This window comes from Venturia canescens, chromosome 10 (assembly GCF_019457755.1).
Source record: "Venturia canescens isolate UGA chromosome 10, ASM1945775v1, whole genome shotgun sequence".
NCBI classification, from domain to species: domain Eukaryota; kingdom Metazoa; phylum Arthropoda; class Insecta; order Hymenoptera; family Ichneumonidae; genus Venturia; species Venturia canescens.
This window is the reverse complement of record NC_057430.1, coordinates 2681267-2709148: the sequence shown is the minus strand read 5'-3', so window position 1 is coordinate 2709148 and position 27882 is coordinate 2681267. Positions and strand designations below refer to the sequence as shown.

Sequence of the window (27882 nt, the reverse complement as noted above, 5' to 3'; positions counted from 1 at the left end):
GTCTCGTAGATCGATGACCCGGTAGGTATCTCCCGGTAGTTTCGTTAGGATGGACAGCGGACCTCGGTAACGAGGCTGTAGTTTCGTGCTCTCTCCTGTGCCCACACGGGCGGCACACATATAGACTATGTCTCCCGGTGCGAATTCCATGTTTCGGGTTCTGGTCGCCCCGTAACGCTCCTTCATCGCTCTCTGGCGTTCCACGATTTTCTCGCGGGCCTGCTGTTGCAGCTCCTGGGGCGGTGCGTAGTTTTCTACCGGGTCGATTAGGTTCCGTAGGACGCCTGTTTCACGCTTGGCCACGTATCCGTATACTAGCTCAAAAGGGCTTCTTCCCGTTGTCGCGTTTGGCGCGTCATTGAGGTCGCATTGGACCTTGGCGAGCCGTAAGTCCCAGTCTCGTCCTTCACTATCGCGGAGGCTAGTTTGCAACGCTGCCGTGAGCGTACTGTTCATGCGTTCAACGAGTCCGTTGGCGCGGGGGTGCCTCGGGGAGTTAAGTGTGTGCCGAATACCGTGAAGTTCGCAAAAATCTTCGAACTGTTTCGCGGTGAAGCACGTGCCTCGATCGCTCACGATTCGATGCGGTGCACCGAAGTTTAGCACTAACTGTTGGAATGCCTTAATTACGCCTCGAGATTTCGTATCCCTTGTGGCATGTAATACCACATATTTGGTGAGGTTATCTATGATGACTAAGATGTATTTATTTCCAGACTTCGATGTGACAAAGGGGCCAGTATGATCCGCGTGAACTAAGGCGAATGGTCGCTCTCCTGGGGGAATCGGGTGGAGCTCCCCTTTCGGTCGTCCCTTTCGATTTTTCGCGAGCGCGCACTCTAGGCACGCCTGCACGTGTTTACGGACGTAGCGTTTCAGCCCGGGAAAATAAAAATCTTCCGATAACATCGCGCACGTTCGATCCACCCCGGGGTGACTCTTACCGTCATGATACCGCACTACAATACTCTTCCTCATAGCCTTCGGTACTAGGAGGGTGTTGCGTTTTTCTTGAATCTTAAACACTAAATCGTCCACAAGTGTGTATCCTCGCACTTTTTCCCGCTCACTCGCGGTACGAACACTTTCGTTCTTTCTGAGAATCCGTCGTTTTTCTTGAGTCGCTTCGTCTGCGTATTGGTATAGGGAGGTCTCTTCTGTTTCATTCGATATTGATAGGATCCATTTCTCGTTTGCCACGTCCGTCCCCACTGGTGCCCGGCTGAGAGCATCAGCGTGCACCATTTTATCACCGGGTTTGTGGTCGATGCTGAAGTCGAATTCCGACAACGCACTGATCCAACGTACCATTTGCGGGTTGGTCGTACGTACTGTACTAATGTGCACCAGGGCCTGACAATCTGTTAGGATCGTAAACGGTATGTTAAGAATCAATGGTCTGAGCCGCGTTACTGCCCATACTATAGCGAGGAGCTCCAGCTTGCTGGAGTGGTAATTTCGCTCCGGTTCGCTCGTTCTGCGGCTAATCGCATAGATCAGCTGCCACGCACCTTCGTCGCTCTTCTGCAATAGTAGTGCTCCCAATCCTTCCGCGCTCGCGTCAGTGTGTAACTGAGTCTCTCGTTCGGGATCGAAAGGCTGTAATACCGGTTGACTCACCAACGCGTTTTTGACGTCGTCGAATGCCCTTTTCTCAAGTTTTCCCCATCTAAACGTTTCACGCTGTTTCAATAATGCATGTAGCGGCGCCGCGAGTTGTGCGAAACGCGGCACAAAGCGCCGGAAGAAGCTTGCCATTCCGAGGAATCGACGTACCTCCGTGGCGTTTCGAGGCGCAGGAAACTCCGCAATCGCTCGTACCTTTGATTCTCCGGGCTCAATACCGTTGGGTCCGATCTCGAATCCTAAGTAGCTGACGCGCGTTTGTAAGAACCGGCACTTACTCAGCTTAATGGTTAGACCGGCACTCCGTAACGCTCCTAATGTTTTGATGAGTCGTTTTCGTAAGTCCGTCCAGTCCTTGCCGGGCATGAAGATGTCGTCCAAGTAGTATAATACTACGCTATCCCGTAACGGACCCAGCGCCTGATGCATCACTTTTGAGAAGTACGCTGGGCCGTTCATTAGTCCAAAAATCATTCGCGTAAATTCCGCGGTTTCGTCGGGCGTGATTATAGCTGTTTTCGCACGCGCACTTTGTTTTAAGGGGATCTGCAGATAGCCGTGGGCCAAGTCCAGTGTGATAAACACGCGGCTGTTCCGAATTAAGGCTAGGTGATCGTCCAGGCTCGGCAGTGGGAAGTGTACACGTTCCGTTTGTTTGTTTAAGCGACGGAAATCGACGACCATTCGCGAGCTTCCGTCCTTCTTTTTGACCAGTAGCACGGGGCTCGCATACGGCGATTCGGTGTCCTGAATTATCCCCGCGTCCCGCCATTCCTTCATGATCCTCCGCATCTCCTCCCGCTCGCTCAGACTGGCGCGGTATGGTTTGGCGCTGACCGGCCTGCTGCCAGGTTTCTCTACGATGTCCATTTCCATCGAAGTTGCCCTTCCGATTTCATCTACGCTGAGTGCTACGCAATCCCGGAATTCATTGAGAATATTTACCAATTCGGTTACCACCTCGTCTGGCTGATCATTGCCTACGACTAGATCACTTTTAACGATATCGCGCCGGTTTCCCGTTTGCTCTTGTTTTGGTAATTCCACTATTTCGCCGCGCACAAGGCACTGGCCCTCTCCCACCCCGCACTTATCGCGTCCGATATTCATAACCGCTAGACCGTGAGTCGTGTCACCGTTTGACACGTTTAGTAACTTTATTTCCGCGACCGGTATCGTTTCGTTGTCGTTCGCGCAGAAATCGATGCTCGATCGGTGCTCGCTCGCGTTAACGGCCATGTGTTGCGCTTCGTCACGTACTTCAAACACGAGTTCGTCACCACATTTCGTATACTTCACCCATGGCCTTTCAGTATACGAGCGCCCAATGAGGACGTTGCACGCTTGCGTATCATCCGGAACGACACGAACCGTTACTTCGGGCACTAGTACACCGTCTACGCTCACATCCACCTTAATTACTCCCGGTGACGCGACACGATACTCGGGTGGACCAAACGGCTTGAGCCAATTCACCTTGGGGATGATTTCGAATCCGTTGAGGAGCACGCACGTTGACTTGATAGTGCAGTCGGAGCTGCCTGGGTCAATTTGGGCTTCCATTTCCACATCTCCCACTTTTATCGTTTTTATATATTTCGCTACCGCACTTCCGTCATCGTGCTCGTTTATAACGCGTATACTCGCTTCTCGGGGGTTTCCTTCAGGGGCGCAATGCGAGGCCGTATGGCCCGTTTTCCCGCACTTTAAACATTTCAATGCCTTGCGGGGCTCCGGACAGTCCCGCGCGATGTGCCCGAAACGCCCGCAGTTATAACATTTTAACTCGCCGTCACTATTCCGTACGGGGGGGCGATAACCCGCTCGTGGTTCGGTCCCGCTCGCACTTTTCGATTCACGGTTATCACTCGTATCGTTCGTACCTTCGCGTTTCGTACTCGGTCGCGTCGAGTCCCGGTTTGCGCGGGGTCGAGCAGCGCGCTGCTCGAGTGTCCGTTCGCTCGTAATGAGGTCGTGTAGCAATTCGTCTAGCGAGTAATGCGGTTTAGCCATTAGTGCGACACACACTTCGTGAGACCAGAGGCCGTCCATTATCTGCTCCTTGGTGTCTCGCAGGTCTAATCCTAGTTCGCGACACAAACGTACTTTGGAATGGAAGTATTCACTCAAGGCTTCTCCTTTAATTTGTACGCGGTTTACCATTCTTTTGTATTTCTCACCCGTGCTGGTAGCCACGCAAAAGGTTCGGCGAAACGCGGTATCGAAAGCCTGCCATGATTGTAGTTGTGGGGCATGCACTTTGTACCAGTCCTTGGCTCCTCCTGTTAAATGCATCCGCGCCGTTTCCAAGGCGTAGTTGTCCGGCCATTGGTGGATGTGTCGCATCGACGTCACGTTGTCGATCCACTCTTGAGCTGTTAAGCCCTTCCCATCGCCCCGAAATTCTTCAATATTTTTACTGAGATCCGGAATTATGTGGTATAGCGGCACATTTGCACTTGGTTGTGCATTCAAGGCCATACGCGCCATCAGTCGCCGTAACGTGTCTTCTGTAGCTTGCGCGTCGTGTAGCGCCTCACGGAACGTTTCGTCTAGGTGCTCCGTGGTTGTATTATTCGCGCGCGTATCGGCTGCTACCTCGGAATTCCTACCTTCAGTTTCGTCGTCAATCAATGGCGGCTGTCTTTCATGGCCCGCGTGCTCGCGCTTATCAGCGTAGCTCGACTCATTTATCCCACGTGTCGGCGGCTGGATGACGCCATGTTGGCCGCCGGCTCGTTCCAGAGATTCTTGAAATCGCGATCCGTTCGCGTTATGCTGTTCCGACGACAGTTCCCGCCGCATCCGCGCGATTTCTCGTTCAACAAGCTCGGTCTGGTCACTTACGTTATCTTTCGCATTTTCGGCCACAGTTTGTAATGACTTTCGAAAGAAATCTTCAAACTCTTGTGCGCTCGCCATTGTCGTACATTCCCCGACACGTTATTCGAATCCCACTTCTGAATTATTATAGGCTGGGGTTCGGGGATTTACACAAATGATTACCGCTTGCTTATGCTGGCAGAAAGTTTATTTATTATAATGGCAAAACTTAGACCTAGAACTGCGGGAGCCCGTTTTCTTTTGGAGTATACCCGGAGTCTCGATAAATTCTCCTCGTTTCTCACGCAATCACTCACATTCGCTCGATTCGCACTCTCAATTCGCACTGCCTCATCTCTCTCTGCCCTCGCTCTTCTTTCCTTCACGCTTACGGGAGACCTCCTTCTCGCCAATCATCCATCGTCACGCACACCCTTCGCATCCTCGCCCGCTCTGCGTCCCTCGTTCGCACTCTCTCTCACACACACACACACGCACACGCACCTCATCAGAACGATGGCTTATAACAATAGGTTATATATACGAATAAATAGAACAAAAATACACGCAACTGTTGGAATGATATTAAAAACTTTAATTGAATAAATGTTTTCTAATTTATTTCTTGTGTCGTCATTATTTTTAAACATCCCCATATTTTGCTTGATATTCAGTTTGGCTCTGCCCTCTCCGATCCTCGTTTTCACCTGCTCAGTTTGCAGCGGATCGATTCATATTATTAATTCGTTCCCTAATATGTGTTCTATGATTTTCTACTCCTTCATGATGATTGTGGTAACATGATTCGAGAGGTTTCTAACCATGATCTTGAATTGCACATTTTGTAAATCAGATTTTCAAAAAAAAATCTGGTCTTGTTATAGTGTGTAGTTATTCTTTTCCCATTAGGTCTGTCGAGTGATAAATTTGGAAACTTTTCCAGAAAGTCTTTGGATGCTTTTTTTGCTAATGATATGAAAAGTCGTATCTTAGGAATGCGGTATGCAAACACAAATTTTGATAATAAAACTTATAGAATGACATGTATGTTGAGTATTTCCACTTTGCAAACTACAAATATGGAATTATTATAAAAAAAATTCATTCCGATAAGTCTACAGTTGCTCAGTTTTGGATGTGATCAAATATGATGCCTACCAACATCCCCAGAAACTTACAGAATTGCTGAATGCAATGTGCGCTATGTCATTTTAATGAAACATCATTACTTTTGACAACTTTTCATTATAGCGCTGTAGATTCGGATCATTAAAATACTGCAAAAATCTGCAAACTATACAATTTAAATACTGTGCCATTCATTTTACATTTTGACTCGAACTGTAACATCTACATGAAGTAAAAAATTGATTATAAAAGTCTTCAGTTGCTCATTTATGGATAGATTTGAAATTGCTGTCTTCGAAGCTCATTGCGCAGATACATTGAACCGCAGCAAATAGCTGCGAACTCTGAAATTTCTGTGGATAAATATATGTGCTAAGTATCACCTCCTATCTTTAATTATGGTAATATTGAGTATTCTCACTTTGCAAACTACAAATGTGGAATTATTAGTGAAAAGATTCATTATGATAAGTCTACAGTTGCTCAGTTTTGGAAACGATCAAATATAATGCCTGCCAATATCCATGGAAATATACAGAATTTCTGAATGCAATGTGTGCTATGTCATTTTAATGTGACATCATGAATTTTGACAACTTTTCATTATAATGCTGTAGATTCGGATCATTGAAATACAGCAAAGATCTACAAACTATACAATTTATATACTGTGCCATTCATTTTACTTTTTGACTCTAACTGTAACATATATATAAAATGAAAAATTCATTACAAAAGTTTTCAGTTGGTCATTTATGGATAGATTTGAAATTGCTGTCTTCAAAACTCATTCCGTGAATTGCAGCAGATCCCTGCGAACTCTGAAATTTCTGTGCATAAATATATATGCTACGGATCACCCCTTATCTTTGATTATGGTAATATGTAATGGAACTTGGTTCGGCACGTTTTTAAGTGTTCCTTTTCAAATAGTATTGAAGTTTGTATGACTGATACACAGCGAATACTTCCAAACTTTGATATTTCTGTGTTGCAGCATGTGTTCCAATCATTCAAATCATTTACTCCAACCGTATCATGTAATCTATAAAATTCATCACAAAAGTCTTCCGCTTTTCTAGATACTTCAATTTTCCTTTTTCTACTCCATTGTGAGTTTTCGAATTTCTAAATTCATTTCTGAATTGTCCTGAAATGGTTTTCCTCCAAAACCAATGCAGGTACTTTAAACGTCTTTGAATTCTGTTGCTCTGTTGAATTAAGTTTGCTTAGTTTTTTTTGCTGCGTTGAGTTCTGGCATAATAAATGTTAGAAGTTTTCGGATACTTTTTTTCAGCAACTATCAAACTGTGGATAATTGAACCTCAGCGGCCGCTTGCAAACTTTGGAAATATATTTCATTGGGGGCACGTTTTGGATGAAATGAAATCTCTAGATTCAGAATGCAAAAGCGACATTTAAAGTGGGCAATCTGTTGGATTTTTCGTGTCTTGAATTTGATCTATCTTTCATTTGAATTTTGAAGAAAAGGGATAAATAAAATCTGTTCTATTAAGGAAATCTTTACATCAGTTCTTTCTTGGTATGCAGACTTGGAAAAAATCGCCAAAGGCCAAGGACAGACAGGTGACGAAATATTTTCAGTACAATTTTGACGAAAAATAGATCTTTTGTCGCGGAAACCAACGTTATAAGCCGAAAATCATATTACAGCCCACGAGACGCATTTCTTCACTCGTTTGGGTTCCTATTACACAAAACATATTAGAAGATAAGGGGGAAAATCACCAACGTGGAAGAACAAACCAGTGCCGAAATATTTCCAGTACAATTTTGACGAAAAATAGGCCCTTTTTCGTGGAAACCAACGTTATAAGCCGAAAATCATATCTCGGCCCCCAACCCGCTTTCTACCATTCTCTTAGGTTCCCAATAAGCATAGCAAATTAGAGTAGAAGAAAAAAAATAGCCCAACTCCATGGACAGACCTGTGACGGAATATTTTCTGTACAATGTTGACGAGAAATTTGTTGTTTTTCGTGGAAACCAACGTTATAAGCCGAAAATCATATCTCGGCCCGCAACACACTTTTTTCCATGCTCTTGGGTTCCAAATAGACGAAACATATTAGAGTATAAGGAAAAAAATCGCCAAAGTCCAAAGACAGACCTGTGACGAAATATTTCCAGTACAATTTTAACGAAAAATAGATCTTATTTCGTGGAAACCAATGTTATAAACCGAAAATCATATTATGGCCCACAACACGCATTTCTTCATGCTCTTGGATTCCCAATAGACAAAACATATTAGAAGACAAGGAGAAAAATCACCAAAGTCCAAGACCAAACCAGTGCCGAAATATTTTCAGTACAATTTTGAAGAAAAATTGGACTTTTACGTGGAAACCAACATTATAAACCGAAATTAATTTCTCGGGCCTCATCCCGGATTCCTCCATGCTGTTGAGTTCCTAATAGGCATAACATATTAGAGTATAAGGAAAAAAAACGCCAAAGTTCTAGGGCAGACTTGTGACGAAATATTTTCACTACAATTTTTACGAAAAATTGGTCTTTTATGGTGGAAACCAACTTTATAAGCCGAACATCATACCTAGGGAAAATAAGATTGGGAAAAGTACATTGAAGGTCCCTTATTTGCTGATAATTTCATGAAAAAGATTATCCCATAAAAAATGTTCGTATGAGAATGGAATCTATAAAAATGTACTAAGCAAATAATTCAAAGAAATTTATACTAAAATCCTATAACCGTCATAACATAAATGAGGAACTTTTGAGAAAAAAGGCGTGATATCAAACCATAAACATCCCCTAGGGAAAAAAAGGTTGGGACAAGTACATTGATGGTCTCTTGTTTCTGGATGACATAGAAAAAGAATTCAGAACCAGGAAAAAAAATTCTATAGAAATAATAAACGAAAAATTGAAAAGTTCAATAAAATTCAACCAAAATAAAGAACAATCGAAAAAATTCTGCAAAGAAAAAAAAAATTTCAAAAAAATTCATAAATATTGAAGACATTAAAAAATGTACTATCCAAGTTACACGCAGTATAAAAATGTATGATATCAATTGGAGGCCAAGTTTTTATCGATAATTTGGAATATTTATCCAACAAATTGGAAACTTTAATGAAATTCATGATAATTATTTTCACGAAAAAAGTTAATGAAAAAAAGTCATAACGAAAGTTACGTGCAGTACTAAAATGTATTATATCAATTCGAGGTCAAGTATTTATCAGTTATTCGAAATATAATCTCCGGCGACAAATGAGCGTTGAGAATCCTTGTCGGGCTTACAACGTTTTATCAAAATTACTAAAAAATTAATGGAAATAAAATCATTAAAAATTCACATGAAAGTCATTCGTTACTTCAACAAGGTACACACTTTAAAGAATCGATTCCCCTCCGACTTTCAGGATCCCCTGGTATTATTCACAACATTCAACTTCGATTGGATCGGTACAAATTGTGTTCAAATACGTCTTAAACGTACTTGTCCGGCACATCACTTTTTATTCAAATTGCTCATTCGAAAATAAATCATTGCTATAATGACAAATATAATAAAATGGATAGAAATAAAAATAATACCTCCAAGTAATTTGAACTTGATTGTTCGCAAGTTCGTATAGCAAAATCCACTTCTCATTTTCTTCAGTGAACACATACCATTCGGTAAGAACCAATGAAAATGAGAAATAATCAGGCGCATTACTAGAAATTTTCGAACCTACTCAGCCATGCAATGTTTTTTTTCTTTAGTCATGTACACATTTTGATAAATATCGATATAGTCGAGTACGACACGTGGATTCCTGGAATTTGGAGAAAAATGATTTTGTTGTGAATGATGACTCCATATAATATAAATAGATTAATCAACATCATCTTTCATTTTCGTTTCATTTTGACAAGAGCGATTCGAAGGAAAATTATTTTCTCGGGAATTACTGTTCCTTAATATTTACACATGCATGAACTTCGTTTTTGATTTATTTTCGAATAAGCAATTTGAATAAAAATTGATGGGCCGGACAAGTACGTTTAAGACGTATTTGAACATAATTTGTACCGATACAATCGAAGTTGAATGTTGTGAATAATACCAGGGGATCCTGAAAGTCGGAAGGGAATCGATTCTTTAAAGTGTGTACCTTGTTGAAGTAACGAATGACTTTCATGTGAATTTTTAATGATTTTATTTCCATTAATTTTTTAGTAATTTTGATAAAACGTTGTGAGCCCGACAAGGATTCTCAACGCTCATTTGTCGCCGGAGATTATATTTCGAATAACTGATAAATACTTGACCTCGAATTGATATAATACATTTTAGTACTGCACGTAACTTTCGTTATGACTTTTTTTCATTAACTTTTTTCGTGAAAATAATTATCATGAATTTCATTAAAGTTTCCAATTTGTTGGATAAATATTCCAAATTATCAATAAAAACTTGGCCTCCAATTGATATCATACATTTTTATTATACTGCGTGTAACTTGGATAGTACATTTTTTAATGTCTTCAATATTTATGAAATTTTTTGAAATTTTTTTTTTCTTTGCAGAATTTTTTCGATTGGTCTTTATTTTGGTTGAATTTTATTGAACTTTTCAATTTTTCGTTTATTATTTCTATAGAATTTTTTTTCCTGGTTCTGAATTCTTTTTCTATGTCATCCAGAAACAAGAGACCATCAATGTACTTGTCCCAACCTTTTTTTCCCTAGGGGATGTTTATTTATATTATTCACTAACTATGCGAACGTTTGTTACATTTGTCCCGCATTTCGTAACGTCAAACCCCGGCCGGTTCGTTACCACACAGCTATCAAATGGAACTCGTATATATAACCTACATTATTAGGCCTGCTACACACGGTCAATAATATTGCGCAATATAGGTGATTGCATAATATTATTTAACGTGTAGATATAGTATTGAAACATTGCGCAATCATTGTACCGAAGTTTGAGCTATCTTAAATTTATGGCGCACTACACACCATACAAACTTATTGTGCAATATTACTGTGCAATATTATTGACCGTGTGTAGCGGGCCTAACAGACGATAACAGACGGTATACAAGAAAATATTGAGGACTATCAGAAATTCTTTCATCGGCGATTGGTCGAGACGGATAGATTCTCACCGGTGATTTGTTGTGATGGGCATCAAGAGTATGTATGTATGGTATTGGTATAAACCCATATACAGATGCGTCAACTCCGTAAATGGTTGGTACTTTCGCATAATCTTGAGCCCGCGCAAAGTTTTTTCTTAGTAATTACGCTGATTACTGAGCAACTGTAGACTTATCATAATGAATCTTTTCACTAATAATTCCACATTTGCAGTTTGCAAAGTGGGAATACTCAACACACATATCATTTCATAAGTTCTATTGTCAGAATTTGTGTTTACCCACTGCATTCCGAAGATACGAGTTTTCATATCATCAGAAAAGAAAGCATCCAAAGGCTTTCTGGAACAAGTTTCCAAATTTATCACTCGACAGACCAAGTAGAAAAAGAATAACTATACTTATACCAAGACCAGAAATTTTTTAAAACATCTAATTTACAAAATGTGCAATTAAAGATCATGACTAGAAATCTCTTGAATCACGTTACTACAATCAGCATGAAGAAGTAGTAGAATTTCAGAGGACACATCTCAGGCAACGAATTAATAATATGTATCGATATGCTGCAAACCGATAGGGTGAAAACAAGGATCGGAAAGGGCAGAGCCAAACTTAATATCAAGCAAAATATAGGAATGTTTAAAAATAATGATGACACAAGAAATAAATTAGAAAATATTTATTCAATTAAAGTTTCTAACATCATTCTAACAGTTCCGTGTGTTTTTCTTTTATTCATTCGTATATGTAACCTATTTACACATGATATATAACCACGCAACTGACGATATATTTACACTGGACAATATTTCTCGCACTATGGTTTAATTGAAGGATTATTTCAGTTAACACTTATTTCCAATCGAACGAAATAATGAAATCTTGAAAAGTTTCGTTGATATATGCATCGTGCATTTTTTTATATTCTTTTTCACACGCAGATCACAGACTACATTTACGCGGCCGTTTTGATACCGGTTTAGTATATCACAAATTTGTACAAAATAAATAGTAATATGCACTTCGTTAGATGACGAAAATTGTTTTTATTTATCCCGCACGCACTTCATAATGTCGAAACTCTGTTTATCCGATCAAAAACTGACACATTGTTTGTATATAGTATATATATAGGTATATACTTGTATTATGGCACCAGAAAAACAATATATAGGTATATAAAATGTATTATGGCACCAGATTTGTCACTAAATAAAACAAATAAACATCGAAAATGTGTGCGAAAATCCAACACCATTTTTTGATGATACAATTAAAAAATAAATAATTAATATCTCTTCAACGCATTAAGCTACAGAGTTCGAAGAGGTCGCAATCGAAAGAAAAAAAAAATAAAAAATATGTCAACGTATAATCTCCTCCGGAATACCGCGATTCTTGATAGAGCCGCGGTAGCTTAGAGAGATTATTAACAGAGATACTTGAGAAATCATAACGATGCTGCCATCTGTTTGCAAGACCAGGAATCGATACGAAATAGCGATCATCGATGTGGGGAGCCGCATGAGATTCTGTTTATTTTCGTCTCGAGAACAATGCCTTTGGTCTTCGAACATTTGAAGTCGGGATTATTTCGAATACGCTACGAAACATTCTACGCAATTGATGTGTATGTAGTTCAGAAATAATCCCAAAGTATCCGGAATTCAATCAGTTTTCTTTCGTTGTCTTATACTGTCAAACTCAGAACGGAGAGAGATAAGGTTCACGTTGTAAATCCGAAGGTTACGCATCTGTGCCTTCTATGAGTTATGCTAATTATCCAAATAGGCTTGTAAAATTGATCGATAATTGGTGCATTATTTTATCATCGTTGACTGCTTCAACGACATTACATAAAATCAGTACGTTCAGTGTGTGCGATCGAGGTACATCGTGGACTCGTGGATCGTCTCATACATGTAAGTCTTTTGAATCACATGTTTATTATAACAATGTGTATTATTCTCAAATTAATTGATGAATTTTTCAATCAATATTATTTCATGAAAGAAAGAATGACTACGAGAACTGACAGCGTTACAGCCATGAAGAGTCTCAGATCAGTCCTGGAAATTCAGAATAAAACGACACCCGATGATACGGATTTTTGTAATAATGAAAATATTGAAGATGCCGTATCGACTTTGTCTGAGGTGAAATTCGTTCTGTTTTTTCGTATAAACATTATTCTTTCTGTACGTGCCATGCGCCATACTGCTTCTATTTCAAAAAACTCAATTTTACGATAATGTTTTTTTGAATATTTTCCGAAATGTAAATATTATTTTCTTGTTTATCAGTCAACGAAAAATTTCAATGAGAGGTTTTCCAAACAAAACAGAGTATAAAAATGATACGAACGAGAAAGAATGATTTTTTTATCTAATGATAATTTTCGGAGTTTGAGTCCCGCAGTCTAATTTGAAATCACATTGAATTTTCAATTGATAAATATAGAAGTCTTTCACGAAAAATCAAAATTGTTACATGTGTGATGAAGAAAATGTTCAAATTATTGGCTCATTGTTAATTTTCATATTATATTGTCAGCAGTTATAGAACAGAACCATAAAATATTGATATCAGTATCGAATTAATTGCAATATGTTTGTAATTAATTTGGAAAATCAATTATTTTCATTTAATAAATCCATAAGAATATTTATGAATATTATTCTTTTATTCTACTGAGAAAACAGCACAATTAAACGAGAAAAAGAGCGTGTCGGTAAATTATTCATTTATTATTAATAATTCTCACGATTACAATTTTTTTAATTTTTGCAATGGTTGAATCCATGATAAAATCAAAATTAATTGTGTAATAGGAATTAGAATCTCTCGGAATTTGTATATCATCTGACGGTGGGCTGTATTCGAGATCATTACATTCACTCCAAACTATATTTGTTAATTTAATAAACGCCTCGTGGATTCTTATTCACAAGCACAGAAATCTCATGAAAATTCATGAAGACCTGAAGAATTCACATCACAAATTGTCAAACGACAACACCAATTTAACAGTAAGTTGATCGTAATAAAATAAAATTTTTCATGAACTAACGCAAAATATTATAAAACTCTTTTCTTACTGCTGCTGAGGTTCACTAAGGGTGAGATATACATTAATGTTTATTTCTTTAGCAATGTTCCCGGATGAAAATGAAATGAAATGAATATTAAAAACCTGTTCCATTCACTTTTGATGTAATTTTAGAATCATGTAAAAAGGCTGAAGGAAAATTTGGATAAGAAAGATCATGCTCTCTGTGAAGTTCAAGAGCGGGAGAGACGACTGAAAGTGCAAACTGAAAGATTATCACGTGACCTCAAACGAGAAAAAGACGAGGTTCGCAACGACATCCGTTAGAATAATAAAATACGCTATTGCCAACTTACCTCGTAATTTTTCTTTTTCGTTCTTCGTACAGACGGTGAAATTAAGAAAACAATTACAATCCAAAGATATCCAGCACACTCACGAACTGCGCAGAATTCAACAAAGTGGACAGAAACTTCGGGTACAATTAGAAAAAACGGCTGGTTAGTAAATTAACTAATTATTAATTGCATTTCATTAAATTCCCTCGAATGTGCATTTATTCTGTGTATCTTGTTCATGTCAGTTATGTACTTTGTGCATTCAGGTTATTATTACTGTCATAATATTTCTTCAAAAAAGTGATTTTTACAGATTACTTCGTTTAACTTTATTCATTCATTACATAATTCTTCTTATCGTTCAAAAATTCTTCAAAGTTGACGTTTTTCCAGTAAAGGTATAATCGATATAACAACTCAGTTTATTTTATTCTAATCTTTGTCCAATCGATTAGGATCATATATGCCGAAGGACAAAGCGTCGCAAAAGCTACAGACTGAAACCGATAAAAAGCTTCGAGTTTATGAACAAACAATTCAACGTTTAGAAGATAACAATGGTTTGATGCTCGAAGAAATTAACGAATTAAGAGAAACTCTTGCACTTCACACCAATGGGATTGAGCTGCAGGTCGAGGCTTCGGGTGTCTGGGATGATACAAAAACTTAAAACAACCCTGTTTGTGGATAAATACTTTTTTTCTTGAATTACGATTTCGAACTGCTCGTTCCCATTTATAAATTATACAAATGATATATTTTTTTAAAATATTTTACCGATGCCGTTTTTACCACCGAATGACAAATGTATTTATTCCAATAAATGAAAACGAATCTTCATAATCAAGTAGGGTATGAATCATAATGACCCGGCACTATTTTACTGAACCCCTGAGACAGAATTTGACTCAACTCCTCATAAATCGAACGAGAAAATTTATAAATCAGTTTAAATTTCGAAGCCTATATCATACATCGATAATAACGAGAAGGTATTTACCATTCGTTGCACGTTATTATATTTCTCAATAAAATTTGTGTCTTCTACAAATCATAACCAATAATCTTCTAGATTAATAATTTTGAAAATCAAAAGACGTGATTAAGAAGAGTGGATCGCGACGATACAATGTTGCCATGATAAACCATGTTCAAAATATTAAGAATTTCAAAATGATAAGAATTTCATAAAATTTGGTAAATGTATTCTTTAAAAATATATAAGACAATATAAATTTTTATAGATTTTTCTACCACGTAGCTCTCGAGTAATTGAACGCTAAAGTTCACGTGTATAAGCATAGAGTTTACATTACATATATACAGTTGTACATCTCGTGCATAACAACTTTTATTGAACGCTCAATTATTCGATAACCATGTGGTAAAAAAATTTGAAAAAAATCATATTTGTATACTTGATGCCAAAGAATGTTATCACCAAATTTTATCAAATTCTGATTATTTTGATTTCGTGATTCACCCTTGTTAAGGCTTGACGCGACATTTTCATGAAGTTAACTTACGCAAACCTGGTGCACCTCGCTCTCATATAGGAAAATATGAGTTTTCGGGCTGTTCACGTTTCTCAAACCAAAAAATATTCTGTTTTATGTATGGACAAATTTATTTTATTCTACTTTATCGCGTTAACATGTTAACACATGTTAACACACATGTGTCGACTCTAGATAAGCCCACTCAAGATGTATCAGTAAAAACATAATATTCCATGTGTGTAGAAACTCCAATTCTGATTTTGATGACAAGGACGAGAATGCCATTTTTTTCACATTTTTCTTCACACTTATGGATAAAAATGATCTTTACATTCACTTATGTCAATATTTTGTATTCATTGTTTGAATCATCAAATAAATAATATTGATAACGATTCATTTTTATTAATTTTACTAATACGTACGTAGTTGATTATTAGGTAAAAATAGTACCATAGTCAACTTGTCCCGAACGTGGAAACGATTGACACAAAAACGGTTCGTCAAGAAAACGATTCAATAACTCACTTCGTTTCACATTAAAAAATTCAAATTATTATCTGAGATAGTGGAAAATTGTTTCTATTCGAAATAATCATTTGGTTTTTGATCGTCTTTAGTTTCTTATTTACAAGCAATAGTTAAAAAAGTTTGTCAACTAGCCCCGCGGTCTCCCCTAAACAAGATTCATAACGTCATGATTTTCGAACAATAAAGTATTTTTTATCATACACAATCGGCTTAATCAAACTAGACAGTACATAAAACTGAAATTTTAAAAGAACAATGCTGAAATTACATGTCGGTGGATTGCAAGAGAAATTTTTATATTCATTCGGAAAACGGTTTGATGGTGACTGTATTTCATCAATTTTCTTATTGAATATTCTTTTGGAATGATAATTTGTTTCTGCATTTTTCCGAAATAGCCTTGTTCGAGCAGAAAAATCCGGATATTTTATTTTATTGAGATAGTAAAACTGGTAAAAATCCTTATTCAATCGATTCGACCGTTCTGCAGAAGGGATTTTTTAGTTCTGAAAGGTAAGAACGCATTTGAATGTATTTCATCAACCAATTTTTTTTTTGTTTGGAGGATTAGTTTTCCGCATTCACAAATGATAACTTCAAATTTTATTTGACGATTTACAGGGGCAGTTATTGTCCTCTCCTTCTTATGGATGGTTTCTGCTAATCAATGTGGCGAAGAAAATAGTGCTGTAATATCAGCCCATCTCCTCTCACAATAACTAAATTCTCGCTTTATTATGAGCAGACATTACATAATATATTTTGCCATCAAGAATGTTCAATATTTTCATTTGTAAGGTCTCTTTCGCATTAACTTACACTATTTTTCACATTGACTTTAACACTATTTTTTATTTCCACAACAACGCTGAACCTCCTACCAAATTCTAGAATCTCTTTTTTAATTCTTCTTTTAACTTTTGTTTATTTCTTTTAACAAGAAAATCTTCTTCGGTGCCAGCACAATATTTTCGTAAAGAGTGTTCTACTATTTTAGAGAACTCCAAAAATTGGAAACATCAACCAAATCCTCTTTTATATTTCGACTTTTGAATAAGAATTGATACTCGAGGTATAATAAAGTATCCTCTTTTTATACACTTGAGTGCATTACTCAATAATGGGAATTATTCAAAATAATTTGTTCAATATTTTACATTGGAAAAAATCAATATTCATTTTCTAAACCATTATCGCATCATACACTGAATCATAATTCATTTAATACGTCGACATCATCGTCGTTCTTACTGAATAATATTCTTTTCAACAATTGGGCATGTCCTTTCGACAAAACAACGTTTTCCTCGGTTTATTATGTGGCTTATTACATATCAATTCGACCACTTTTGGACCCGACCCCTCTTGATTTAGCTGAGACTTCGCAAATTTCTTTTCCCAATCTAGAAAAGCTTTTATAAATTTTTTACCAAAACCAAAAAAAGTTATGAATTAAAAAAAAAATTGCTTTTCTTTATCAAATAGCTATAACTTTTTCAAAAATTGACCTATCAGGACATTTTTTTTAAGTTTTGTTTTCGAATTTACTTTTCTGAAAAAAATACGCAAATAATTTTGGAAATCAAGGTTTATGAATAATTTCAGTTTTTTAGTAAAAAACCATTAATTTTATTCCCCTAAAAAATAACTTCGATTTATTCTGGAGTTAACCCCGCTAATTGTCTAGTGGACCGTAATTTTTTTTTCAACTTCTTTACATTCAAAAATTTTTTTCACATCAAAATTAACCGTAGTATATAATTTCGAGATGTTTTATACCTTACACATAATCTAACTTAATGATATATGATAATAGCATTTCACAAGTAAAGCGATTATCAATAATTTTTCTCATAATACTATTTTTAAATGAATGTTTTATTGTTCTTTGGCGTCCAAGTAATTGTGTTCAACATATTGAAATTCGTTCTTATTCTATTATCATGTATTCTAATGTATCACTGATCGTATTTAAATTTGCCACGTTTGTTAGATCTATAAGCTAGATTATGGACTTACCTACCGTCAATTCAGTTAGTCTAGGGGCATATAACCTATTCTTTCACCAATTGAATCAATGAACAATTTAATCAAAAAAATTGAATAATAATAAATTTTAAAATCATAAAATTCATTAGATTTCCAATTATTTGCAAAAGTTACTTTTTTCTCGACAAGTCGAAATTTAATGATGACGGTGACAATTTTCGGTCGTTGATTGAAATGTTGCACACTAAATTAAATGATAAAAAAACGGAAAAATCAGGAAAAATACAAAAAACTGACAACGAACGTGGCAAATTTACGCAAATACGACTAGTGATGCAAAAAGCACAAACAAAAATTGATCAAGATACCTGGGACCGTTCTAGAGAAAAAAGTTGCTTCAGAGGAATCCCCCCTATCAGCTGATTGCAGTGAAACGCATAACTCCCGTCTTTTTTTTACATGATAAATACATGATAAATACAAAATACATGATAATAAAATAAAAACTAATTCTGAAACAAGAAAAAATATTGATAATCGCTCTACTCGTCAAATGCTTATCATATGTCATTGAATTATGTGTAAGGCGCCAAATATTTCATAATTGTTTGCTGAGATTAATTTCGATGTGAAATGAAAATTTTTAATATAAAGAAATTGGAAATTGATAACGAATAAATTTTTTTTTTAATTGAAAATTTTTTTTTTCGTTTAACTTCAAACTAAATCAAAGTTGTTTTTTGGGAGAATAAAACAAAAATTGAGAGTATCGAAATTCGAAAAATGCATGGTTTTTTCCCAAAAAACTGAAATTATCCATAAAACTTGATTTCCAAAATTATTTGCGTATTTTTTTCATTAAAGTAAATTTGAAATCCATACTTGAAAAAAAGTCAAAATAGGTCAATTTTTTTGAGAAATTCATAACTTTTTTATGGCTTCGGTAAAAAAATTTCAAAAAAATTAATGAAAATTCCTCTAGTTGGGAAAAAGAAAATTACGAAGTTTCAGCCAAATCGAAGGGGGTCAGGTTCAAAAGTGTTCGAATTAATATGGAACTTTTAGTGGATTCTAAGGTTGATGTCTAATTTCACTATAAACCCATCGCGTATAGAATTCATTTCATACACTCTGATTCCATAGCGCATATTTTTAAATATTTTTTCGCCGTGCAAAATTATCAAGACGAATTTTTTACTGTCAAACTATTTTCATTAATGCAATATTATTATACTTTTCCACCAATATATATTAATTAGGAATCCTTATCATTAATTCGAATATTCCCTTTGTTCTATACGGTTTTTAGTATTTGTGCACTTTGAATTTTCTGGAATAGATTTTTATTGTTGATTAGACGCCTCTTCTTCCATGGCAATTTAAGCTTTCGAGGAGGTTGTACATTTATTACAGAAAATATTGTTTAATTATTTCGATCGGCGTAAACACTGACACTGAATTCGCCTTTAGCGTAGCATTCAACAATGGAAGATTATCATATTCGACAAAAATCAACCACAAGCACAAATAAAAAGTTTTTGTTTAGTGTGTCTTTCAATAGTATTTGATAAATTATGGTATTTTCGTTTTGAAGGTAAGATAAACGTGGGATGTATAGACAGAAAAATTAGTTTTTCACTATAGCCTACGATACTTACAATTTTGAAAAATTTTCGTAATGTACATTAGGGCGACTCAAAAAAAATTTTTTTTTGTTTTCGATTGCAAACAGGCTTAAAAGTTTCTCGTTGGTGTAAAAAGACTCCAGTTAAAATTTGAGCCATTAATATTAATATTTAGATATTCCGCATCGCACTTTTCTATTTTCCATAAGAATAACATTGGAAATTTCTGTTTTGCACATTCTGATCTTTACTGCAGGCCCATCGTGTGTTATATAAAAAATGTCTCTACTTTGTTCTTGTAGAAAATCGCATACTCTACAAAAAAGATCTCTTATGATTTTTCGTTAAACCTAATAGTTTAAAAGTTATTAGAGTTCAAAGTTTAATTTATCGCAAATTTAACCGTTTCTAGTACAGTACAGCAAAAACTTTATGGTCCTTGAACTCGGTCTCTTAGAAAACATTCATGAAGAATTTTTTACAGTAATCCAAAAAAAAATAAAATAGTTTAGAAAAATTTATTAGTAGAAATTTATAAAATTTTTTATGTAAAAAAAATGTCGTTAAGTACTGTATTTAATTGTTTTTGTTTTCTTATAGTCTCCGTACATGTTTTAAAAACTTTTATGGTTAAAATCAATTTTCAAAATTATAGTTGAGCAATCGAGTTGTCTCATACATATCAATGTGCCGATAAAAAAAAACTTTTAGACCCTATATCGGTAATATAACTGTTTTTCTACTCGGTGGAGTTGTGGATGAAGTAGTTCAGTTTGTTGATTCTTGTAAAAATAGATATTGGTGTTCTTCAGTGTGTATTGTTTTTTTGAAATATGATTTTCATCAAATACTGAAAGTTATTTTTTATTTTTTTTCTCAGAGTTTCGCTGGCCTTAGTATTATAAAAAATTATAAACAAATATTCTCTAACAGACTTCATTTACGATAAACACAAATTTTTCGCCAATCTTTTCCAATAAAACCATAAAATCCGCTATAACGTACTGAAATCGATCAAATTTGCGATAGATTGAATTTTGACCTCTAATGAATTTTAAACTATTAAGTTTAATGAAAAATCATAAGAGACCTGTTTTGTAGAGCGTGCGATTTTCTACAAGAATAAGTAAAGATATTTTTTATATGACGCACGATGGACTTGCAGTAAATATCAGAATCTGCAAGAAAGAAATTTCCAATGTTATTCTTATGGAAAATAGAAAAGTGCTATGCGGACTATCTAAATATTAACATTAAGGGCTCAAATTTTAACTGGAGTCTTTTTACACCAAAAAGAAACTTTTAAGCCTGTTTGCAATAAAAAACAAAAAAATTATTTTTTTTTGAATCGCCCTAATGTACATAGTACTCGAGGCCTATATCGGAAAAGTTTTGATTATGCCTGGAGTGAACGATTAACTGAAAAAAACAAAATATGGAAAGAAAAATTGACAGCTTGCAATGAATTAATTTAATCAATCTGACAAAATAGTTCAAAGTTTTCAGCATGTGAATTCTCTTCATTGAAGTGACTAATAAAAAAAATTTTTGAAGCCAGAGTATCGTGACTGGAAAGAAAAATATTTAAGTGCATTATCAAAATTTCACTGGAAAAACCGAGAATAATATGCCTCTGTGTTTTCACCTGTAGTTTTTCATGCCATGAATTGAATCGATCATAATAATCCGGGTACAAGAAAAAAAAGCAACATGCCAAGATAAATATTAGCATGAAAACGTTCGTAGGAATTGTGACCGTTGCTCTTGGGACACTTACAGTTCCCGGCGATACATACAGTATTGTTGACTATCAACGGGAAATCAGTATCGTTATCTCGTGGAACTAAGTTTCTAGTATAAATGATTTCAGTGGGTAATCTATTGTGAGAACTCTCAATTCTGTTGGCGGATAACCTCAGCGAACTTTTCCCATCGGCACAGCTACCGTTGATCGTAATGTCACTCGCAACGAGATTCATGCTAACGTTGGTGAAAACGCTGTTCAATACAATAGCGGAATTTCCCTCGATCGACAGGTGTCCTGGCTTTTGTAGCTCGAATCCCGAATTCCTAATGTCGATTTTTGAAAAAAAAGCGAAGTTCAAAGTCGTTTGAACACTTTTTATCACAGAATCGTGGATCGTCAAACACTTGCCCCTCTCCGATAAATTCATACCGATCATTCGATCGATCGTAACATTTTTCATTTTCAAGTACGTCACGTTTATGTTCGTAAATTGGTCCTCGAAATTTTCAATCCACGTGTCCTCGATGTGAAAGTTTTCTATATTAGAGAAACTTGGAAACGTGTCGGGTGCAATCAATAATATTTTACGTATTCTTACGAGTTTGAATATTCGGAATTTTTGTAATTTCGCAAATGGCTGGAATGCCAAACGTCCACTTATATTCTGAACGACGATGTTACTGATTTTTTTCGAACCGGAAAAACTCGAAAAATTCAAGCTGGCGTCAACGCATCCCGTCACCAAAATACTTGTGACGTTCGAGTAATCGAAAGTTTCCGGTAATGAGAATTCCTGCACAATGAAAGAAGAAATACATTTCACTAATTAACTTAAAAAATGAATAGTTTTTTAAAATACTATGAAAATACAGAGTTACTAATAATTCTTTATTCTTGGAGATTAATGTGAACCAACTCAATAAATATGATACTCGGATTCATATATTATTGAATTAATTAATCATTTTTCCTTTGAGTGATTCTTCCTTTTTCAAACTATGAATTAAGATTATAATTGAAATTGCTTGAGTCATAAGATAACCACTTGTTTTTCGCGATTAGAGAAACAAATGAACAATATGTGTGCAATAATTGCCATCCGACAACAAGTGTATATATTCAGAAAATTCTCGATGGTATTTATCATTTCAAAACGTTTTGAAAATTGGCTGGGCTTGGATCTGGTAACTTAAAATTGTGCAAGCTAACACAAAATAGACAAGCAGCTGTTACAGACGAATAATCGAATGATATATCTGGCTGCGAGTTCATCATAACGATCGAAATAATTTATTGAGTTTTTACCAGCCTCAAGCGAAATTCACTACTGAATTATTGATAGAAAATGGAAGGAATATCGTATATAACAGCAATGATTTGATGGGATCAAAATCGCCCACGAAATAACCTTGGAATTGCGGGATTGGAAATCTTGTAAATTAGTTTCGTACCTCATTGGCAGTGCAGCTGCACTCCATCTTCGTTGCGTTTTTAACAACGCATTGTCCTCGAGTGTTCCTCGTAGCGTAAAAAACCAGGAAAATAGAAATTAACACTAAAATATTGTTTTTCATTGTGTCTGATTCACACAATCAAAGATGAAAGAGAGGAAATTTCCAATTAAATCGTGTACGTAAAGCGTGCGAAGTTTTCTATATTTTTGAGCGAATATCTGGTATAAGTATCTCTGAAGCGAATCCTGGAAAGTGTTCCGCAATGATTGTCGTAATTCACGTTCCCCTTTTTCTCACTTCGGTGACATTCAATTCAGTATCGTATTGTTTTAGTTTGTAAACTCCGCTTAAATTTGGTTGGTTCCAACTTTTTCACCTTTCAAGATACGGGTAATTAAACTACTTCCGATCTATCACAAGTCACGTTAATTATTGTATGACATATACGTATATTCCTCGATGAGATTTCATCATGGAAAAAAAATAGAACAGAGAATTCTCGGGTGATGCAGCTTGAACGCGTTACGAGGTACAAATGTTTCGTGATTCATTACGGTCGATCCTCGAAATTGTCAAGTTTGTCACAACCGGCGCAACGTTCAAGATTATGATTGACAGTTCTTACGTACCGCTCTTCATTTTGAGTGACGTCCACAGAGAATCTTTTTACTGTGATTCCCTATCGTGAAAGCCCTGTGGTTGTTATCAAATTGTCCTCCACGGTACAACTCCGAATTGATGGAACGGAACTGGCTCCATTCATAATCACACACAAAAACTCGAGGTTCATTTTGGATTGGAATATCCCGCACCGAGTAACGAGGTATCGAAGACTGACCGGAATTCCAAACATTTCCTTTCGATCGGCAGTTGAACATTACAAAACCAATCTCTGTATACCTCGATCGGTTGGCTCTCTTTATATTGATTTCATTTTCGGCAGCATCTCAGCATTGAGTATTGAAAGAAAAGTCAGTGCGAGCCAGTCCTACCTCATTCTTATGAACTCGATCATGTGAGTTTTTGATGTCTCGATTTTTTCAAGTCAATCAGACGAAAGAATTGATTAAATAGAGAATGTCAATTCGAAGAAACATTTATCATTTTTCTTTGCTTCTCCATTGGTCCGTTTTGGAAATCAATGCGTTTGCTTAAGCCCGAGATATTATGACAACCCATAAAAAAAACTTTAAACAATTTTTTTTTTAATTGTAAAAAAAATTATTTCATAAAAAAAAATACAGAACAATTCGAAAAAAATTTTACAAATCTTGAAAAAACGTTATATTAAAAAAAAACTAATCTGCATCTATTTTTTAAAGTGTCAAAAGAAACAAATAACAAGTAAAAAATAATAAACCGAAAAATCGCCCTTGAAATCATTTTGGAAACCGATGCCTCATTCTTCTTATTTGATTCGAACAGCTAAATCAACTGAAAAAAACTCCATCTAATTTACGTGCGGCATTAAAATTTATTATATTAATTCGAGGCCAAGTATTTTTTAATGAATTGAAAAAAGTTACCATTTGAATTACGTGCAGCATTAAAATTTATGATATCAATCGGTGGACAAGTATTTTATTAGTAACTCCAAATTTTGACATTATTAAATTCTTCTAAGAATCTTTTAAATCCAAAAAAATCACATGAAAGCTAGTCATATGTTACTCTATGGTGGCAGAGACTTATAAGAAAATCGATTCTTCTCAGACTTTCAGGATCCTCTGGTATTATTCACAAAATTCGACGTCGATTGGATCGATACAAATTATGTTTAAATATGTGTTAAAAGTACTTGTCCGGCCCATCACTATTCATTCAATAAAGAATCAATCATAAAAAAACGAAATGGCACGGCAGAATCTCGTTAAAAGATTGTTGAAATGCGATTCATTATTAATTTAATGTTCTTAATAATAGTATAGATTAGTTCTTATTCCGAATGGAACTCGTTCGCTGGAAGAGTAAGTGGGAGGTAAAATTCGTGCCGTCATTGAATGTAAACTGCAGAGTTATTTTGGAAGCCTGAACATATACATTATGTACAATTTTTTTCATTTATCGATGCACAATAATATCCCTTCTATATTGCGGAATAATTTGTTTCCGTTTTTTATTAAATTAGTGCAATTAAGTAAAAATTACTTGAAGATAATTTTCCCAATTCCCTCTGCATGAATACTTGTGATCCATCAGTTCTAGACAAGCCCTGACTTTTATTTGGATAAACAATTTAAACGGAAAGTGATGGGCCGGACAAGTACTTTTAACACATATTTAAACATAATTTGTATCGATCTAATCGACGTCGAATTTTGTGAATAATACCAGAGGATCCTGAAAGTCTGAGAAGAATCGATTTTCTTATAAGTCTCTGCCACCATAGAGTAACTTATGACTAGCTTTCATGTGATTTTTTTGGATTTAAAAGCTTCTTAGAAGAATTTAATAATGTCAAAATTTGGAGTTACTAATAAAATACTTGTCCACCGATTGATATCATAAATTTTAATGCTGCACGTAATTCAAATGGTAACTTTTAGCAATTCATCAAAAAAACCCTTGGCCTCGAATTAATATAATAAATTTTAATGCCGCACGTAAATTAGATGGAGTTTTTTTCAGTTGATTTAGCTGTTCGAATCAAATAAGAAGAATGAGGCATCGGTTTCCAAAATGATTTCAAGGGCGATTTTTCGGTTTATTATTTTTTACTTGTTATTTGTTTCTTTTGACACTTTAAAAAATAGATGCAGATTAGTTTTTTTTTAATATAACGTTTTTTCAAGATTTGTAAAAATTTTTTCGAATTGTTCTGTATTTTTTTTTATGAAATAATTTTTTTTACAATTAAAAAAAAAATTGTTTAAAGTTTTTTTTATGGGTGGAATTATCAGCAAACGAGGGACCATCAATGTACTTGTCCCAACCTTTTTTTTCCCTAGGGGAAGTTTATGGTTTGATATCACGTCTTTTTTCTCAAAAGATCCTTATTTATGTTCAGATGACTATAAGATTTTAGTTTAAATTTCTATGAACTGTTTATAATTTTCGGCGTATAACGTTGGTTTTCACGAAAAAAGACCTATTTTTCATCGAAATTGTACTGAAAATATTTCGATAGAGGTTTATTCTTGGACTTTAGTGATTTTTCTCCTTGTCTTCTAATATGTTTCGTCCATTGGGAACTCAAGAGCATGGAGCAATACGTGTTGCGGGCCGAGATATGATTTTCGGCTGATAACGTTAGGAAAAAGAAAGGAAAAGAGGACAGATAGATCAAATTCAAGACACAACAAATCCAACAGAATTGGCCCTTTTTAAATGTTGCTTTTGCATTCTGAATCTAGACATTTTCGTGTCATTCAAAATGTGTCCCCGATGAAATATATTTCCAAAGTTTGCAAGTGGCCGCTGAGATCCAATTATCTACAGTTTGATAGTTGCTGAAAAAATGCACCCGGAAACATTTATTATGTCAGAACTCAAAGAAGCAAAAAAAACTGAGCGTACTTAATTCAACAGAGCAACCGAATTCAACGACGTTTAAGGTATCTGCATTTTGGTTTTGGAGAAAAACAATTTCAGGAGAATTCAGGAATTAATTTAAAAGTTTAAAAACTCAGAATAAAATAGAAAACGGAAAATTTAGGAATTTAGAAAAGCTGAAGACGTTTGTGATGAATTTTTGAGATTACATGTTACGGTTGGAGTAAAAAATTTAAATGATTGGCACACATGCTGCGACACAAAAATATGAAAGTTTGGAGGTATTCGCTTCATACCGCAGTAATACAAACTTCAATAGTATTTAAAAAGAAATACTTTAAAACTTATTAAACCAAGTTCTATTACTCATTCTCATAATCAAAGATAGGGGGTGATACATAACACACATATTTATGCCCAGAAATTTCAGAGTTCGCAGGTATCTGCTGCGATTCAATGTATCTGCGCAATAAATTTTGAAGACAGCAATTTAAAATCTATCCATAAATGAGCAACTGAAGACTTCTGTGATGAGTGTTTACTTCATATATATGGTACAGTTAGTTTTAAAAAGTAAAATGAGTGGCACAGTATATCAATTTTATAATTCGCAGATTTTTGCTGTATTTCAATAATCCAAATCTATAGTATTATAGAGAAAAGTTGGCAAAAATCATGATGTTACGTTGAAATGACATAGCGAACATTGTATTCAGAAATTCTGTATGTTTCCATGGATGTTAGCAGGCATTATATTTGATCGCATCCAAAACTGAGCAACTGTAGACTTAGCGTAATGAATTTTTTCACCAATAATTCCACATTTGTAGTTTGCAAAGTGAGAATACTCAACATACATGTCATTTCATAAGTATTGTTGTCAAAATTTGTGTTTGCCTACTGCATTCCAAAGATTCGACTTTTCATATGATCAGCAAACAAAGCATCCAAAGACTTTTTGGGATAAGTTTCAAAATTTGTTACTCGACAGACCAGGTGGAAAAAGAATAACTACACGTATATCAAGACCAGAAACTGTTTTGAGAATCTGATGTACAAAATGTGAGATTGATGATCATAGCTGGAAACCTCTTGAATCACGTTACCACAATCAGCATGAAGAAATAGTAGAAAATCATAGGACACATATTAGGCAATTAATTAACAATATGTATTGATCCGCTGCAAACCGATGGAGTGAAAATAAGGATCGGAGAGGGCAGAGCCAAACTGAATATGAAGCAAAATATGGGAAACATGAGAAATAAATTAGAAAACATTTATTCAATTAAAGTTTACAACATCATTCTAACAGTTCTGTGTGTTTTTGTTGTATTTATTCATATATATAATCTGACGCCTTCATACATATAACCTAGCCTACTGACGATATATTTACACTGGACAATATTTCTCGAACTCTGATTTAATTG

General features: G+C 35.4%; 2 protein-coding genes across 5 annotated transcripts; one reads left to right on the top strand and one right to left on the bottom strand.

Annotated features, from left to right (window-relative positions):
* The first annotated feature begins 12274 nt into the window (after positions 1–12274).
* LOC122417292 (afadin- and alpha-actinin-binding protein-like) lies at positions 12275–14955 on the top strand. Of its 4 annotated transcripts, none has more exons than XM_043430688.1 (6): positions 12275–12647; positions 12739–12881; positions 13557–13754; positions 13949–14080; positions 14163–14274; positions 14568–14955. In XM_043430688.1, the coding sequence occupies exons 2-6, from the start codon at positions 12744–12746 to the stop codon at positions 14780–14782; spliced, it is 795 nt and encodes a 264-aa protein (XP_043286623.1). In that variant the 5' UTR covers positions 12275–12647; positions 12739–12743; the 3' UTR covers positions 14783–14955. The 4 variants fall into 4 exon arrangements, with proteins under 4 accessions (XP_043286623.1, XP_043286624.1, XP_043286622.1 ...); XM_043430687.1 differs by having other exon boundaries at positions 12276–12647; positions 12743–12881; XM_043430689.1 differs by lacking the exon at positions 13557–13754 and having other exon boundaries at positions 12743–12881.
* A 6194-nt stretch (positions 14956–21149) lies between these two features.
* LOC122417459 (uncharacterized) lies at positions 21150–23596 on the bottom strand. Its single transcript, XM_043430974.1, has 2 exons — positions 23587–23596; positions 21150–22325 (listed from the first exon to the last, which is right to left on the bottom strand). Exons 1-2 carry the CDS (start codon positions 23594–23596, stop codon positions 21433–21435), a joined length of 903 nt encoding a protein of 300 aa, XP_043286909.1. The 3' UTR covers positions 21150–21432.
* Positions 23597–27882: the final 4286 nt, after the last annotated feature.

Coding starts and splice junctions, on each gene's coding strand:
- LOC122417292 (XM_043430688.1), top strand. CDS start 12,744: ATGACTACGAGAACTGACAGCGTTACAGCCATGAAGAGTCTCAGATCA. Junction 12,882..13,556: donor CCGTATCGACTTTGTCTGAG/GTGAAATTCGTT, acceptor ATTGTGTAATAG/GAATTAGAATCTCTCGGAAT. Junction 13,755..13,948: donor ACGACAACACCAATTTAACA/GTAAGTTGATCG, acceptor ATGTAATTTTAG/AATCATGTAAAAAGGCTGAA.